The following is an 18,130-nucleotide window of genomic DNA, read 5'->3' on the forward strand; positions in this document are numbered from 1 at the left end:
GATGTAGGCCGGCCCGACGAAGCCGACATGCGGAGCTGAGTCCTTCAGACTTCAGCGGCAAAATCAAGTGTCGCATAATCTTCCATGATGACTATGATGACTTGAGCGACAATAATAAACCGGTATTCCTCACTTGTTCTCCAGACCGGAGTCTATCGACGTAAACCGTATTGCAGCCCTCAACTCCTAAGAGTGCTGTGACAACGCCAAAGTCATTCGCTCTTACCCTGGAACTCCCTGACAAGGGCGCAGGCAGGAATTGAAGAGCAAGAAACGCGCTTCGGCATGATTCGACACTGTCTAAAATCTTTTCAGATTCCAAAGACCCGTGAGCACCGTCTTAATCTGCCGCTGGCCATCCCATATAGGGTAGATTCCCACCATGAGTAAGGTCCACCACAACCAGATAAGAGACACCACGACCCATGCTATGAAGAACTTCAAAAAGAGACGCAGTCAGTAGAAATCCATGCCCAAAAAAACCCCTTGGTCGCCCGCAAGAACCCAATACGCACCTCTTTACTGAAAATATACTTCGCGGCGTACATTGGCAAGGGCCACAACACCCAGTGACCAAGAAATGTAGCAATCGCCCACCACAAGGCATATCTAGCCCATCGTTTATGAACCCTGTCGTCCAAGATTGGAATGCTCGTGCTTTCTGGAGATTTTCTCTGCTGAGTTGTGATATTCTGGATGGGGCTGTCTTCGGAGTTAATGGCCAGCGTCTCTTCCTTGAAGTCATCCCAGTCGTAGTTGTCTGGCTTGACGAGTGAAATACATATGCTGTACACCATCGGGCTGAAAAGCGATGCTACCGTGCCGTACATACAAGCGAGCGTGCCTCCGGTTGATGAGATTGACACCTCTCCGGAAAAGGCATAGGCAGAGCCAAGCCAGACCCCAAGACCTGTGGCCATGCCTAGGAAGGCTGAAGTAACAATAGCTATTGCACTTTGTTTGCGCCAAGTGATGGTGAATATCATTGGAATTACACCAGGACATGTAAGCACGCCTGTAGAATTCAAGTCAGGACTTCAAACTGAGGACTGTATATCACGGGCTGAAACACTTACCAAGCATGTACAAAGTCCAACCCATATCCACCCCAATGTAGTGAAACATTGCAGTGAACCCGGCAGATACCACGCCAAACAGAACAACTCCAAGGTGACCCCAGCGAATTACCTCCTTGTTTCCTGCTTTTTTGTTGAAGTATACTCGGTAAATGTCGAAGGTTAAGATGGAGGATACAGCAAGGATTTGGGCGGAGAGTGTGGATGTCACAGCCATGAAAGTCATCAAGAGTACGGCGACTGCGCCACCTTTGCCTGCCACAGCGACGGCCACATATGGCAAAGCTAGTCCGTTCGTGACCTCAGAGGTCGTCATAGGCTGGGAGATGATCAGTCCCGGACGGTCTTGTCATTGCCCCAATATCGAAGACTTACTCTTGGATAAGTTGGGAAGACGGGCAAGGCTTCGAGTCCCAGTGACGCCATTCCAATCACAGTTCCCAAACACCACGGTATGCTGAAATAAGAGACTCCCCCAAGAACATAACCAGGAACTACAGCTCTTGGAGATGCTGCGAAAGCCTTCAGGAAGTACCCTGTATCCATCTGCCATTTGTTGTTAGCATACATCTTGGTGGCAATCATATTACACTCACAATGACAGCTCCGAAGTTAGAAACCAGAAGAATGATGGCAAAAAAGATACCCTGTTGCGAAGTCAATGTGAGAAGAGAGCCTCTGTAGTTTCCTTCCACAAAATGCTGCTCTTCAGCTGCAACGACCATGTCATAAAGCCTCCCAATTGACCCGATAGCTTCGCAAGTGATGACTTTAGCTGTGAGCCAGCAACATAAGATGAGAATGATGAAAGTATGAATGTAATCGGTGAGAAATCTATAACATTCAGCAAACAAAGCCCCGGATTACAACTACCAACCTGATGCACTCACGTGGCTTTGATGCCACCCACAAGGGTGTAAAGGACAACTCCAAGAGGCAGTAGGAATGTGGACGCCATGATGTGAATTCCCGTGCTTTCTTTTGTTAGATCATACTAGAAACTATAAGAAATCGTATCGTGTTATGCAAGATTCGTACGTACAGAAAAGAGATAGCCGCAGAAGCGCCAAGTATCATGTTGATGGTGTTGAGGAGGTTGTTCACGATGGCGAGAAAAGTAAAGCTCAGGTGCGCAACAGTACCTATACACACATTCAGTATCTCAACTGGTAGCAAGAAAAATGTTTTCAGGAAAGCAGGTACCGTATCGAATACGAATAACCTCCAGAACTGTGTGCGCCTCTGGGATTCGACTCTTGCAAACAACGCCAAGATAGCTGAAGAACACGATGACTGTCGAACAACCTCCACCGTACCAAAAGGCACCGCTTATGCCGTAACTATAAGTTACGAGTACACAACTCAAAAGGGCTGCGCTCCACAGCCATGACTATAAGTCTGTTAGCTCATTCCCAGGTCATTCTGCTCTGGCTGACTGTTGGGTTTGCAGCGCTGTAGGGGAACTGACTGAAACCACCGCTGATGCGACGAGACCTGTTCTCACGCTTCTGTCTGCAACCATGAATCTGCAAGATACTATTAGGTATGCACTCGTCTCACATTCATGTTATCAAACTACGTTTCAGCCTTGGAATTGTCTTCGCGTAGAGTCTTTTTCAAGATAGCCGTCACACCCATCATGCCTAGTCGTTTGTGCCTCGTCAGTTTCATTTCGAAAAACACCATTTAAAATATGCCAGAAAACTTACCAAATGCAAATAAGAGGCCCAAAGCCACAACAACTCCATATCCAACCGATTGGGGAAGTGGGGATGGTATCACAGAATCGTCTACTGTGCGGTGATGAAGGATCATTTTGGAATTCTGACGGGTAACAAGCCGTGAAAGTCACAAATCAAAGCATGGACGCGTTCTAAAATTTCAAAGTCTCGGACAACCTGGCACTGTCATATTTATCACGAATAATTACTCGCAGGCAGAATACATTGCTCATACTCGACTTTGATAACGTGATCGAAGAACAGCCAGGGTTTCTCGCAGCTTGAGACTCTCAGATATTAGCACATCGGTGCCATAAAGCTCGTCAGAAGAGCTACCGTCGAGACGTTAACCAGAATTTCAACCAGCTTGCGCAAGCCCTTCAAGCATATGAAGCCTCTCTTCCAGCACCGATGCCGGCGGGTCGAGTCAGGGGTTGAGATAAGGGCGAAATCTGGGGATACGGACAGGGATCGCGTCTTGGCTGCCAGAATAGGTTTAGTGTATATCGCACAATCTGCCACCGTCCCGATCTCCCGGTGTTAAGAAGGGCCCCGCCTGACAATTCACTTCCCACGTCTCCACGACCTCTCACGAACATCAGCCGTAAACATCAGACCGGCCGCCAGCCACCCACCGCGTAGGGAGCCAAGCATGTCTTGAAAGCCATGCAAGATGCATTCTTCGCTTCGAACTCGTGCCGCACCTGCCGCCAAAAGCGGGTCAAGTGTGACAGACGCTTGCCCGCGTGCCTGCGCTGCTCCTCCCTGAAGCTCCGATGTGAGGGGTATGAGCGACCAAAAAGGCTGGTGTGGACTCATAGCATGGCTAGCAGGGGCAAGCTTATGGGCAAGGCCACTTTCACTCCAGTAAATGGAAGTTTATCAGAGGTGTCTTGGCGGTCGCCGGATGAAGACGAGCCCATGGAGTCAGGTTCGGAGACTGGCCCATCATCTTCGATTATTCCTTGGTCCCTCGTAGAGCCGGACATGCAAGACCTGTCCCCGGAATGCAGGAAGTACATTCGTTACTGTGAGTTCTTTCCAATCTGTATCCTTACCCTACCTTCTCACACGAGTCAATGCACCAGTCGATCTGGATCTTTCCAGAGAATCTGTGGTCTATGATCGGCCATCAACCAACCCTTTCTTGGCTTTGATGCCCTTGATATCGAAAAGCCGGGCCTTCTTACACGCTGTCATTTCAATTTCTGCATTTCACTGCACCCATCGAATGGTCATCAGCCACGGGCAAATGCCGTCCGGGAGCCTGTTATCGCATAAGCCTGAGAATCTCGGGCCATGGTATCTCTGGCAGGATCATAGTTGGCAAATGGGCCAACCCAGCTTTCGAGAATCACTACAGACAGCATTGTTGCACAAACAAAACGCCCTGCATTGTCTTAAGCAGGAGGTTCATGATGATCCCACAAGGAACAGTGACGCAGTCGTAGCAGCAGTTATTCTCTTCGTTTGCATGGATGTTGTGGAATTTGGAAGCCATGGCTGGAATCACCATCTCCGGGGTGCTCAAGAGATGGTACGGAGCCGGAGATTATCTGACATTAGCGAAGATAACGAAGCCGCGCCGTGGTTGAAATATTTTGACACCGCATGCACGACGTATGTTCTTCCTCCTTATTCCTCTTGTCTTGTCGGTGACTGATTAGCGAGGCAGCTTTGGGATCTTGGGGGCCACTCTTGCACCGGCCTTGAACCCCCCTACCAACCAATATCCCATAATGGACCCGTTGTTTCTCCAGAACCTTCGGAATTCCGAAAACCAAACGTGGGTCGGTTGTCCTGCAGAGCTGCTCTACGTCCTCTCTGGCATCAATTCCATGCGCTCGCTGCATCATATGAACGTGGAAAGACGACAAGCCTTATCAGATCTACTCCAAGCCTTGCTCAATTTCTCGCCATTGGCGTGGGCTCAAGATTTTCCAGATATCCAGTACCACGAGTCCCGCTCTCATCTTGCCCATGCTTACAAAGCGGGCGTTGAGGTATACGCATCACACATCATCGGCGCACCTCCTGGCCATCATTACTTATCGTACCCCCACGTGGTCGAAATAATGAGGCCCGCGATGCTCCACCTCCTTGCTGTTCCTGCCGAAGATTTCCATATCAAGAGCTTGGTGTGGCCGGCCTTCATCCTCGGCGCTGAGGCACAAGATCTCGAGCTCCGAACAATGGCACGCACAGTATTTCAACGTATTTGGGTGTCTTCATGTTGTTACAATGTCAAGAATGCTGCTGAAATTCTCGAGAGAATCTGGGCTCGAGAAGCTGGGGATGAATCTAGCAGCTCTTGGCTGGAATATGTCTGGCAATTGGAGGAGACCTGGCTATTCGTCTAGACTCTAGAATTATAATACCAACGCCTTATCGTTCGACTTCAATGATAATCAGTATGTTAGTTTCTGATATGTCTGCATCTTTACGTCCTATAGACGGAAATTGTGTCAAAGAAATTTGTTCTTCTTGCAGCACGCTTGTCTATGTAAGGAAGTGCGGGTCACACATGTAAAAGCCGGGATGGAGGGTCTTCGCCAAGCTCGTGCCAACGCCGAATTGTGGATAATCTGCAAGAGACTGACTTTGATGCAGGCTGGGGCCGACCCGGGAAACCTTTCCGGGTCCTTTTGAGGCCAGCTACAAAGCCCGATAATGTTATGGGGCTGATAAATACCGTATCGTCGCCATCCAACATCCCCCTTCTTGGTCTCACTTCTGGTCATCATCTCAACCCCCGCATCTCTCAGCCATGTCTTCAATCCCTCATCCACTTTGCCCTTTGACGGGTGCAGAAATTCAATACGCTGCGAAGTTGATCCAAGCTGCGTGGCCGGCCTCCGTCGCGCTACAATTCAAGGCCATTACTCTCAATGAGCCTGCGAAGCAGGAATTAATTCCTTATCTCACAGCCCAAGAGAAGGGGTTGTCTCCGTCACCTCCCGATCGCCGCGTCTTTGCTGCGTACTACATTCGCAAAACAGTGAGAGATGCAACAGAGCTTCACTTTCTCATACGGAGATTGTCAGAACTGACCGAACCAGGAACTCTTCCATGAAGCTGTTGTCAACCTTACCACTGCGAAGGTTGAAAGCAACGTGAAGCTCGGTGCCAACCTTCATGGCAATGTCGATTACGATGAAGCCCAGATGGTCGAAAAGATCGCGCTTGAAGACCCGGCCGTCTTGGCTGAGATCAAAAAGCTCGAGTTGCCCGAGGGCACCGTTGTTTGCGCAGACCCTTGGATATACGGTAAATAGGAGGCGGAACTTGCAGATGAATTGATCGGAAGGCTAATCTCACGCAGGAACTGACGGTATTGGAGACGAGCAGCGCCTGTATCAGGTATTTCTCTACATGAGAGATCCAAACAACTCCTCTGAGGCCGACTCAAACCACTACGCATTTCCCCTTCCCATCTCGCCCGTGATCGAGTGCACCGAGTACAAGTTGGTCCGCATCGACGTCATGCCCACCGGCGCCGACAATACCATCAAGCCCGTCAGTCCATACCAGCCCAAACCTCCAAACGAGTACATCCCAGAGAGCCAGGACCTGCGCAAGGACCTCAAGCCTCTGCAGGTAAGCCAGCCTGAGGGACCCAGCTTCAAGGTTACCCCTGTTGGTGAAACTGGAAATGTTCTCGAGTGGCAGAAGTGGACTTTCTTCATCGGTGAGCGGATGCTTTTGGCTACAAGATACGACGAGGCAACTGACACTTTGACCAGGCTTCAACCAGCGTGAAGGCATGGTCCTTTATAACGTCAAATACGACGACCGGCCGCTCTTCTATAGACTGTCTCTCTCGGACATGAATGTTCCGTATGCAGACCCTCGTCATCCCTTCTTCAAGAAAACTGCCTTTGACTTGGGTGATGCTGGAGCCGGCGCTACAGCCAATAATCTCCAGCTTGGCTGCGACTGTCTCGGAAACATTCAGTATCTCAGCGGAGTCATCTCCGATGATAAGGGTCAGCCGGAAGCGAAGGAAAACTGTATCTGCATTCACGAGCAAGATGCCGGCATCGGTTGGAAGCACACCAACTACCGCACTGGCCGTGCTGCAGTCGTCAGGTCGCGAGAGCTGGTGCTTCAATCCATCATCACTGTCTCTAATTACGAGTACATCTTGATGTTCCTCTTCAACCAGGCTGGTGAGGTTACATATGAAGTACGAGCTACCGGTATCCTGTCGACTCAACCCATCGACCACGATCTGGACAAGATCGGAGTACCTTTTGGTACTATCGTCCACCCAGGCGTTCTTGCCGGCCACCACCAGCACATTTTCTCTCTGCGAGTAGATCCCATGATCGATGGCCACACCAACCAGCTCGTCTATCAAGAGGCTCACCGAATGCCAAGAGATCCCGACTGGAACCCTCATGGCATTGGCTATGGGGTCATTGAGACGACAGTTGAGAAGACGGCTGGCCTGGACCTTGATGTCGACACCAACAGAACTTTCAAGATCACCAACCCCAACTCGCTCAACCCAGTCAACGGCAAGCCCGTTGCCTACAAGATCATGGCTCCTCCATTCCAGAAGCTCATGGGCGACTCTGAAAGCTATAACCACAAGCGAGCAGAATTTGCCGACCACAACATCTATGTCACGACCCACCGTGACCGTGAGCTTTACGCTGGCGGTTGGTACACTAATCAGTCTCGCGGGGGTACAGGCGTGAGAACTTGGGCTGAGCGGAACGAGACTCTGACTCCGAACTCCGACATCGTCGTATGGGTTCAGTTCGGCATCAACCATGTGCCAAGAATTGAAGACTTCCCGGTTATGCCTGTTGAGATCCTCAAGGTGCACCTGAAGCCCGTCAACTTCTTTGATAAGAACCCGGCTTTGGATGTGCCGCCAAGCGAGCAGAAGTTCAACCAGAGCACCCTGGTTGAGTCGGAGAAAGGTCGCGGCAGCGCAGGTGACGCAAGCTGCTGCAATGCCTCGGGCCCCTCATCCAAGCTTTGAGTTGTGTTCTTTCTCGCCCTTGTGCATTCATGATTTAGTTAGTTTCTTCGCCGAGTAGAAAGACTGCACAATAACGAACAGGCCAATAGTCTCATATGCATGCCGAAATATCAACAATACTGTGTCATACAAAATTTGAAAAAGAGCTGTTTTCATCATCATTGTCTCTTCAAACGTTTTCTGACAGCCCATTTCGCTGGAACATAGGGAAAGGCTAAAGCCTTTACAGCTGGGAACAACCGAACGCTGGGTATAGAAGCAGGCAGCTGTGATTGACCCGGAAGAGGCAGCACAAAATATGTTAAGTGAATAGACTGTGTAGATTTCTCTCCATCTCTATTGACAAAACCCTCCAAGGTCGTTGCTACACCCATAACTGACAGTAGAACCCCAGCTTAACATTCAGGAAATCAAGAGTCGCCTGCAGGTTGTTGATGACTCGTCGACCTAGACACATCGAAAATCAAATGATTTGCTTGAGTTCCAGAATGAAAGTGGAAACCTGTGCGCCAGAGTTTCGCAGATCCTTGAGATGCTCCTGGACCTGAACATCTCGAAGTGCATCGTTGAGACCCTACCCAGTCAGATCAGTTGCCACAGTTACCATGAAATCGTGTCTGGGGACTGCTTTATCAAAGTCATAACGTACCGTGATTGACTTCCATCCACTGAAACCAGCGAACTGGCCTTCATGGACTTCCCTGCCATCACCGCAATGAGACAGGGTCTCATTGCCTTCGATACCTTGAAAAGCTGCCACGAGCTTGTTCCACTTCATTTTGGAATCTTCAACTCCAGCTTCAGCACCAGTAGCCTTGACGACGAACAGATGAGTGCTATTCTGTAACGTCTCCCTGGGTGCAACTCCGGCGGTCTCTTCGAAAAATTGAAGGACCGGGGGTGCTTCCACGAACTTAAGCAACGATGACTTGAAGGTGGCAAAGTTCGGAGTGGTGAGAAAATCCTTGATCGTGTCAAGCTTGTCCCAGCCTAGCAAGATAACAGTCAGTCAGCAACTATGTTTAGAATAGCTGCATGTCATGGAGCCAAACATACTAATCACACCCACATAACCGCGCTGGTCATCAGCATCCTCTGGGTTGCTTTCGAGGATTCGGGCCACTGCTGCCGTATCCGGGCCTCCAGGGACGGCAAAGTTGGGCTTCATCAGGCTGGGGAGCTCTTCATAGAACCGAGCCTTCAGGTCCTCACCATCCTTGAGGGGCAGGAAAACGAGCTCCGTAATCGCCATGGTATCCGATGTAGGTAAGAAGGGAAGTCTTGGAATAGAATGTGCTTGAGGTGAACTGAGTGAAGTGGTGATATTTTGAGCTCATAACAGCATCAAATATGCCTTTTATAACCATCAAGTGCATTGGAATTATCCTGGTTCTCCGACACGGCCCCGTGACTCCGACATAAGACGGGTGCGGACTGCGGTGGGACTGCGGAGCAAAGCGGGTCATGTACAACTCGGATAACCGCGGCGATCTTACTGCCATTTGCTGCTGACTACAATCCGGAAGTACGAGTTTCGTGTTTGGTAGAGTTGGGATTTTCTATGTAGTCGAATACTATGCCACTCAAGCTTCTGCACGTCTCACAGCGTCGACGCCCTTGCACGCAGCAACGATCAAGTTTTGGAGCCTCTCATCATCCTTACTGACTACTGGAATCAAGCCCTTTTCCCATTCAACCACATACTCGGGGTAGAGTAACATGTCTCGCCCAGACAGGCTTTTCGGGACTACTATCGCAAAAAGGTCTTGCCAGACAGGACAGATCTTGTGGTTGAGAACCCAGTATACAGCGCGAACTTCATAAGACATGATGATCGTCCGATAGGCTGCTTCTAGTAGTCCCGTATGGTCTGTGTAACAAGCACTCGCCATGTCGAACATGCCAGAGGATGACTGTAGTCGTTGGAGTAGCTGTACCTGCAGCTCAAGCTCTCTGGTCCAAGAAACAAACAATGCTTCTTGGGCCATGGCCTTCTGGGCATCTCGTGTCTTGTTGCTGAAACGCTGTATAATTTGATACATGATAAGAGCTTGAAGTCTGGCGATCTTCTCCCTCATGATAGAGCACAAATCACGCCTCTGTCCATTTATATCGTAGTCGGAAGCTAGGGTAGATGTGTTCACCAGATCTTGAAGTTCGCGGTCCAGCAGCTGGTCAACGAGGTGTCCATGGGATTCCGAGACAGTCTCATGGGCAGCACAGACACCTAGAACTTTTTCAAGCACTGGATCAAGACGAGGAGAGATTTGTGGTGTTGCCACCATCATAGGCGTGGATCCAGTCTTCGCGTAGAGTGAGATGTACGAGAGCATCTCGTTGGCACAATATTTCCATGTGTCTACTTCCTCGAATCTACTCCAAGGCCCAAGCATGACTGCTGAGAGAGCGCCAGATGGGCTAGGACTGGGCGTATTTGGGCCGTTGGTACGCTTCGTATTTTTCATTCTCATGTGCTCCTTCTTTGATCTCCTTCTGCGAAAGACCGGGCGTGGCATTGCTGTAGGACTTTCAGGGTACTGCTCGGGCAAAACATGGTGATCTGGGAGTAAAGTCTCCGTCAATTCTGCGAGCCAATCCGCGTCGTCGTCATGAAAGATTGATACGGGAGCTAGAGAGCTGCTATCGTCGCGGGCATCCTCGCCCCCCTGCCAGGCATCTTGCTGCGTACTCTCCACAGACGAAACATGACGTGGTTGGCCTTCAGACGTCCGAGGCGACCGCAGCAAAGCATCGCGCGATCTACCGAAATCGTTCGGAGGATTCAAGACGGATACAGGTGGATAAGGATAGTGGCAAGCGATTGACTGCTTCGAACACCGTTGGCATTGGGGGAAGCCCCGGTCGCAGCGCCTCTTGGCGGCGACACAGCACGAGCAGGACGTCTTGCGGAGTGACATGCGGACAAATGTGGGGTCCTTTGCAGGAGTAGGGCAATGGAAAGCTATCTAGGCAATTTGACGGACGGACCGATGAGTATTTTAAATACATGTGTCTGCTGACCAAACTGTGTGTCGAACTGCTTGTTTAGTCAGCTTTGGTCCGATTGAAATCCACGGGTGTTCTCGGAATGGCAGTAAGACCTAAAGGATCCATTCGCTGCTTACGCCAGCGTCTTGCGACTTGAGCTCATGATCTACCCTTCGGGTTTCGGTCGGATCATCTCACGTCTGGGAAACGTCAGGGCATGGGCGAACAATGCTCTCGTGTAATATCTATGTGGATTGTAGCTTGTAACATGTAGTGCAGAGAAGCTTCTTAACTCCAGCGGCTTTTACGTTGGGCGAAGCAAGAGTGAAAGGTAGAGGAGATATAATGGATTGGTTGCTGATGGCCCGGTCGAGGAATGGAGAGGCGGAGCTGGAAATAGGCACTGAGCTGAAGCGTGTATGATGGTGGAAATCCGGCGCTGTGGATGCCAATGTTCACAGCTGATGCTCGAGGACCTCGTCGGGCGTCGTGGTCATCCAATCATCCACTTTTGCCCGCCGGGATGCTGATGAGACAATGCGCCTCTGAATTGTGCTGCAAAATCGGTCAACCGTACGGTTGAGAACATGCGGGAGTTGGTCTTCTCAGCTCCCATCACTGGGCAACAGAAGAAACCCTGGAACCCAAGGCAACCTCGTCTTCATAGAAACTAAAGTCAGGGTCGGTTTGGACATTCAGACATCTCTCTCTCCTGTGCTACTCTATCCTAGCCACTGCCTCTGTCAGGCTAAGCTTGAAGCTCGGTATCGCGGTAGCAAGTGAGGGCTACTCGAGGCGAGCCCCCTCCCTTTCGCGTGGCGATGACGATGTTGTCCGGGTGAAGATGTTGTTCCTCAACACCAGCGTGTAGCTGTCGCACATATCCATCGACCAGGATCTACAAGATCTCGAGCCTTTTTGGCTCGCTCAGATCCAGGGTCTTGATAAATCTGCTTGAGAGCATCGCACAGGCTGACTTAAAGTCTCGCCTTTGCGAAAGCGGCGGACAACGGTGGTGCAGGGGGTAATGGTTGCCCATCCATCCTTGGAGTGCAGGTTCTTGATGAATATGGCCGAGTCGGAAGTAGGTAGAAATGGTTGGCGCAACTTGTCTTTAATGCTTTACGAGATGAGTTTTGTTGGTGTTAGACGCGGTAGGGCCTGTGGTGGTATGCACCATGCAGCTACTGCGAAAACTGAAGGGTGCCGAGGCACCTTCTGTGAAAGAACCAGCCCCATCAGGCCAGATGTAAAACTAGACATCAGTAACAGGCGTCTCAAAAAGCATTGCGAACTAAATGATGATCTCGTAGTCGATAAGTGCTTCTTTGATAGATCCAATTGTTGGCCTCACAGGACCAGCCAGCTGGATAGGTTATAACGTTGGCAGCAAATAAATGTATGTTATTACTGCTTGTAATGTGCAGTTAACGAAGTTTTCGTCGTGGAGGCGGCGAACGCGACTGACGCCGCAATACATGCTTCTTTGATAGATCCAATGGATTGGCAAGACGCAGGGAAACGCTCGAGTATGCACTCATCTGTTTCATGCGTGACCCCTTCGCAAGATATATCATTCCCGAGCCACCAAACAAAGAACACCGACGGTGGCCTTTGCATAATTGGTTGCAAGACCGCCCACAAACTGCTTAGGGGGGACCTGGGATCTCCAAGATATGCGATTATTGCTTGCTCTTCCTCGGGAAAGTAGCTTCCATTCCGTCGGGGGGCGGCCGCCACATCCCAGGGGAGGTGACCTTCGCGGACACAAGCACAGGCAACATTATGTACTTGCGCTGCTCCAGCATACGGTCGCGATGAACAGCTCGCGGTGAGTCCCAACATGCGGCCCATGCCGCCCGGCAAGAACGGCAATACAAACAGGCAGTTAATGTCGGTGAATGGCGGAGGCCGTGGAGGAGATCGGACGAGTGAATAAAACTGATGTGGGCGTATATCATGACGATGTGTATGTCGCCGGGATTTTGTCACCCCTCTCGCCGCGTCGTATGCTCATTCTGAAACCCGTGGCTAGGCTCCACGGAGCCGATGGTCAGCGAGCCTCCTGAGACTCCACTGCGTCGTCCGTTCTTCCCGTTATGTTATGCCACTTTTCGGAGCGCTGGTTCGCCACGGGGACCTTTGACAGTCGCTTGCACTTCTGCTGCCCGCCGGTCTCTCCCTCTTGATTCTGCAACGCCTGGACCTCGAGGGAGGTTGCTCTTCACTCTATGAGAGCGCTCCAGGGCCAGCTTGAGTACCGAAGCCGTCGCCGCGTGGGACCTAGTTCAGGATATTGGCGTAGTGTAGCGTGCCGTACGTACTCAAGTATAAGCAGTGTTAGGAGAAGTACACCTCATCAGCTGCGGCGTCGGCGGGGGCTCGAAAGATAAAGGGCTTATTAGAGCCGATTCGGGGGAGGTCAATGCCGCGGAAGTGCTTCTATGCGGATGTAGTGACGGTGCAACGGTCGGGCGAGTGAGTGTCGAGCTGTTCCGACCTATCGTGGATTGTCGAGTGCGGGATGATGTGCATAGCGGCTTGGAAGTACGGGCTGGGCCCAGCGCTCTCTCCACATCCGGACAATATATCTCGCCGGGAAACACACAAGAAAACCACGACTGGCGATAGGCAGGGGAGAAAATAGTACAGCATGGAGAGGTCGTTAGCGGGCCGAGCATCGAGTGGAAGGTCGTACTCCACACCGAGAGGTGAGCGGGCCCGAATCTTCGTCAAAGGCGTCAAGTCTTCAGTGTAAATCTGATTGGGATCTGTGTCAATGTGAAATTGGTGTGATGGACCGCCTTGTCACCGCCCTTCAGCAGGTGGGCCTTCGCCTCACCAACTTGAACCTTCGAAGGGAAGAGATCTCTGTTAGCTAGGAGTCTCTTGTTCAGCGGCATTTTTGTAGGTGCTCATTGCCCGCTTCATTGTAATCTCAAAGACCTTCTCGGGGCCTGGAATGGTGGAGACTGACATGCTGAGCGCAGCAAAAGGTTGAACGCGATTGTTGTGCATCCATTGTTCGCTCGAACGGGACCTCCAGTAATCCAAGCAAGCTGACGCATCGGGGCTTCAATGTATAACCGAGCCACGTTGATCGTCGCCTTCTCACCCCCCCCCCCCCCCANCCCCCTCCCCCCCCCCCCCCCCCCTAATTAGCGGGGAAGAAGGTGGCCTATTCATTAGTACCGGTAAGCAGTGGGCTGCTGCTGATTAGGGCCCGGGGCTTTTGCTGAAAGAATAGATGGATATCGTTCACGAGGCCGAACTCAATAGAGCTCTCGACTTCTGTATGTGACGGCGAGGAGACCATCATGTTCTCAGTTGCAAGGCCTGGATCTGGGTCTGCCCAGTTGACCTTGTTCAGAACAGGGTCATCAGCTCCTTGTTGAAGTGGACCGCCAAGTGCATTGTCACCAGCAGTTGCCGCCACAATGAACATCTTCTCAGTCCCATCGAGGCATTATTCCACCTCTTGTACTGCAGATGGTCTTGCGGCGTACTTGCGCAACTGACGTAGCAGCACCAGAAGTAATTCCGCCGATGCGTCACAGTCTTGCCTAAGGCTCTGGGTCCGGACTTTCTGCTGACCGTCTGGCGGAGTACGGTCTGCAGAGCCTACTAAGGTATTGCAAGACATGGTCTGCTGGGGTAGAGGAAGAGGACTCGGTGACATGAACTCCTCGATGGCCGCGTCGAATACGCTCTGCAATCGGCACGCGTATTGCGATACGCTTCGCCTACAAGAACATGTCGGCCAGTGCGAATGGGGCTCGCCGGGTGCATCGAGATTGAACTGTCGAGGCCGAAATGTCGAGGCGACAACGGGGCGGTAGGTCTTCACTTGTGACAGCGCACAGCAAAATTTGACTCTCTTCGCTGTACACTGAATCGCAGCCGCGGCTACGTGCCGAAACCAATGACACAGCCATCCTGAAAGACGGGCGACAAGAGACACACATGATAACATGAGCGAACAACAGGATTGTCGGGGCTGCCCCGCTGCATAGTGCTCTGATGATGAGCGATGATGATTCCCATCTTGCTTGTTGACCTCTAAGGCGAATTCATCTTATGAACTTCGAGGGCCCGGGGCGATCTAGCAAGGCTGCCTGCTGGCAGCACATAATATTCATAAGCGCGTTGGAGTTCTTTGGGAATCCGCGGTTATTGGTGTTTTCGGTGTTTTCGTTGTTGCCGTCTCGAGTCCTTTTGACCTTCCATCTTAACTTCTCAATCTGCACGACAGGGCGAAAAGTCCGAGCCTGTTCGAGTACAACAAATCTGGGCGACAATATTTTCCTTCCCAATCGCAAAGTCGCGAGTGAAAGTGGTACCAAGGTTAACCACAACGAGTTGAAGTGCTGGTTGGCTGGTGCCTGCGACACCCTTCATACTTGACCCTGGTCTTCGAGAAAGAGGCGGTCTTGATGAGCAAGTCGGTAGTGGCGGGGGACATCAAGAGAGAAGTAAGAGCTCCGCACTTTTAGCAGCCCAGGCCATTTGCAGAGATTCTTGACGACCTCTGTGTTCCGGTTGTCCAGGCTGGTCTGCTGGTCATGCCGGTTGTGGTACAATATACGGTAGCTAAGCTAGCCATTCTTGAGCAATAGAGCGTCATAGCTACGCCTGCGCGGGTATAAGCAGCAGCGAGACATTGATATAGTGAATCAGTTCCTGCTAAAGACTCGTTGATGGTTATTGACGATGAAGTGGGCGATATTTCTGACCCAAGAGCCGAAAGGACCCCATGTGTTGGTAGAGATCCTTCGGTTGGGCCAGCTAGTCCTCATTGTGTCGACTGGCGATAGCTGAGGCGCCAGAGCTCGATATCGAGCTTGACGGATAGTACAACAGAACGATGATGAAGAAGCGCAACGAGAGATGGTACTGGTGGTAGAGTGGGCTGGTTCGACTTCTGCTCGTCTCGGGCTCTCTGACTGTTGGACGCAAAGCGACAGCATTGTGGCAGACTTGAGGGCTCGCGTCAACCTCAGGATCATCTGCTCGATCATCATGGAAGTGGAAGTGCTCAGCGAGCTGCAACTGCCGCTGTAATTGGCGCTGGATCTGCATCAGGGCCAGGTCCCAGAACCTACGTCGCAAGCTTTTGCTTTTACTCGTGCATGAGGATGATGATAGGATCGCAGCAAATGAACATTCCGCAAAAGTAAATGGCGCCGCTCGCACTCGCTGTGCGACCATTCCACGTGCCCACAAACTCGTTCGGAACCACACGCTTGCCCGCCAGGGCCAAATACCGAAGCGCAGATGAGGAAACATTTGTTGCCATCCGCCTTGCGTGAGAGTGCGGTACCTGTAATGATGCTTGTGACGCCTTCCATGTCTTGCGCCCTCTGAAAGACCTCTATCAGATCAGGGAAGGGAGGTATCAGTTCTCGGCCGACTTCGAAGGTCTAAAATGAAGGAGACAAGGGTTGCCATCGCTAAAGCCACCAGCAGGAAGAAAATCGGGCTTGAAGGATGAGGGACTCGTCATCTTCCAAGCCCAAAGTAACTACGTCCGTGTTTCCGCGCCATCCAGAACTTGCATTTGGCGTTCATGTTGCAGTCGCGATGGTTCCCGGGACATCTCCCACGTATTCATCTCGAAGCGGCGGGACGAAGGGAAGTTAGCCCAGATCTCGCACCTAGGCGGCTGGCGCGGCGACCTCGTTCTCGAACCGTCGGCGCTGTCTGCGTTGTCGTAATTTGCCTCTGACACCTTCTGCATCAAAGTGAGGAGTTATTCGGCATCGAAGGAGCTGCCGTCGCACTTTACGCAACAGAAAGCTCGGAGGGTCCAGTCCTTCCAGGATGTTGAAGACTAGTAATTGGGCATCCAGACCGCACGAGATACCAGTCTGAGTGTGTGCGACGAGAGGCCACTTCAAAACCCGATCCTCCGCGCCGACGAGAGCGAAATCCTTGAGCCGCAGCTGCACGTTGTGAAGAGACGAGACCAGCCGCGAAGATGCTGGGAATGGATGCTTCTCATCTCTTTTGGACCGAGGATTTATCTGATGCTCTCCGTCGAGATGGTCCAGTCGTTGCCAACCGCAGAGGAGCCCTTCATGACGCCAACGCCTTCTCAGCCAGCAGTCTTCCACCGGCTAAGGAACTTCAAGCCAAAAGCCCACAACCAGACAAACGCAGCTCCTATCGCAAAGCAATCGTGTCCTGGCGCCAATGTGTTGGGATCCATAGCCACTCAGCCACATCGAAAGGCCCGAAGTCAATCAATCCCTGTTCATCAGGTACACGACGCCGGCCACAAAAGCCATCGCGTGGGGGTCCTTGAACTCTCTGATGTGCTCCCTCATCATGTAACGGGAGGGATTACCCAAGGAAAGGGGCGCCAAAGGACAGTCTATGCAATCCAAATGTCAGCGAGGCTTTCTCTCTAGATACGGGAAAGGCCGGGCTATCTCAAGCATACTCACACGCATAAGAGGGGTTGTTATCCGCCCACCGGAAACCACACGTAGGTGTGTAAATGTCTGTCGATTACTGTCGATGTCCTGGTTGGTGCAATGAAACGATCTCTGCAGCATTGCTTGAATGACCCAAGAGTGCCCGCGACCTATCTGTGCAACCTCGTTCATCAAGTTGATGACTTGTTGCACCAGGCGGTACAAGGCGATCCACGTAACGCCGGTCCAGTGTAACTGTGTTGGCATGTGGTTCTGCGCCGAGGCCCATTATATTCCATCGGCAATAGAACCACCGCCAAAGACACAGCCATGCTGTCATCAGCATCGAGAGACTACATGTCTCTCAGTTCCCGTTCTGCGACGAACCGACGGAAATCGTTCCCGCCTTGTATCGCCGACAGAGCCCAGGAAGATGGCATGAACCTTCGCGTCAACGAGGTGGCATTATGCCGTGGTTGTCTTCTGAGGCCATCGTTCCATTGTTCAGCTCCTGCTCAGAACCCCCATCTTTGGGGATTGGGCGGCTACCGTGCAAAGTCAGGGGAATGCGAAGTCTGAGGCGACGTAGGGGAGTTTGACGATCCACCGCTGCCTATCAACATACTCGTGGGTGCTCATCATACCGCAGCAGCTCGTTCCTGCAAGAACATCGAGCCAGAGAGTTCCCCCAAGAACGGTAAGATGGGACGTGTTTACAGCAGCGTTGGTGGGCGTAGCATGTGGTGAGACGATTTGCTCGTCGGCTGCATTATGCCTGAGACGAATTAGCTTGAGTGCGACATGATGATAGGGAGCGTCTTACAGTACTAGGCATCTTCGCGAAGCAACGCGAAGACTGGTGGGTGCCCGGCGAGGAGAGCGGTAATATACACCACAGCTGCTTCAAATCCCGCCGGAGATAGACCCAGCCCACGA

At 51.6% G+C, this 18,130-nt stretch overlaps 5 protein-coding genes across 5 annotated transcripts; 2 read left to right on the forward strand and 3 right to left on the reverse strand.

The window, feature by feature from the left end:
• Positions 1–300: 300 nt before the first annotated feature.
• GCG54_00012048 (putative urea active transporter 1) lies at positions 301–2,891 on the reverse strand (the record flags this gene model as incomplete). Its single annotated transcript, XM_045411936.1, has 11 exons — positions 301–438; positions 516–1,015; positions 1,077–1,395; positions 1,452–1,622; positions 1,673–1,910; positions 1,967–2,070; positions 2,115–2,242; positions 2,280–2,466; positions 2,513–2,588; positions 2,656–2,719; positions 2,786–2,891. 11 exons carry the CDS (start codon positions 2,889–2,891, stop codon positions 301–303), a joined length of 2,031 nt encoding a protein of 676 aa, XP_045263720.1.
• Positions 2,892–3,463: 572 nt separating this feature from the next.
• On the forward strand, positions 3,464–5,157 carry GCG54_00012049 (Acriflavine sensitivity control protein acr-2; the record flags this gene model as incomplete). The annotated part of the gene is made up of 3 exons (XM_045411937.1): positions 3,464–3,827; positions 3,886–4,417; positions 4,473–5,157. The coding sequence occupies 3 exons, from the start codon at positions 3,464–3,466 to the stop codon at positions 5,155–5,157; spliced, it is 1,581 nt and encodes a 526-aa protein (XP_045263721.1).
• A 407-nt stretch (positions 5,158–5,564) lies between these two features.
• Positions 5,565–7,790, forward strand: GCG54_00012050 (Copper amine oxidase 1; the record flags this gene model as incomplete). Its single annotated transcript, XM_045411938.1, has 4 exons — positions 5,565–5,795; positions 5,857–6,064; positions 6,120–6,485; positions 6,541–7,790. 4 exons carry the CDS (start codon positions 5,565–5,567, stop codon positions 7,788–7,790), a joined length of 2,055 nt encoding a protein of 684 aa, XP_045263722.1.
• Positions 7,791–8,253: 463 nt separating this feature from the next.
• Positions 8,254–9,042, reverse strand: GCG54_00012051 (uncharacterized protein; the record flags this gene model as incomplete). Its single annotated transcript, XM_045411939.1, has 3 exons — positions 8,254–8,364; positions 8,440–8,780; positions 8,847–9,042. 3 exons carry the CDS (start codon positions 9,040–9,042, stop codon positions 8,254–8,256), a joined length of 648 nt encoding a protein of 215 aa, XP_045263723.1.
• Positions 9,043–9,373: 331 nt separating this feature from the next.
• Positions 9,374–10,306, reverse strand: GCG54_00012052 (uncharacterized protein; the record flags this gene model as incomplete). The annotated part of the gene is made up of 1 exon (XM_045411940.1): positions 9,374–10,306. The coding sequence occupies one exon, from the start codon at positions 10,304–10,306 to the stop codon at positions 9,374–9,376; it is 933 nt and encodes a 310-aa protein (XP_045263724.1).
• Between the last annotated feature and the right edge of the window lie 7,824 nt (positions 10,307–18,130).

This window comes from Colletotrichum gloeosporioides (assembly GCF_011800055.1).
Source record: "Colletotrichum gloeosporioides strain Lc1 chromosome Unknown consensus_49, whole genome shotgun sequence".
NCBI classification, from domain to species: domain Eukaryota; kingdom Fungi; phylum Ascomycota; class Sordariomycetes; order Glomerellales; family Glomerellaceae; genus Colletotrichum; species Colletotrichum gloeosporioides.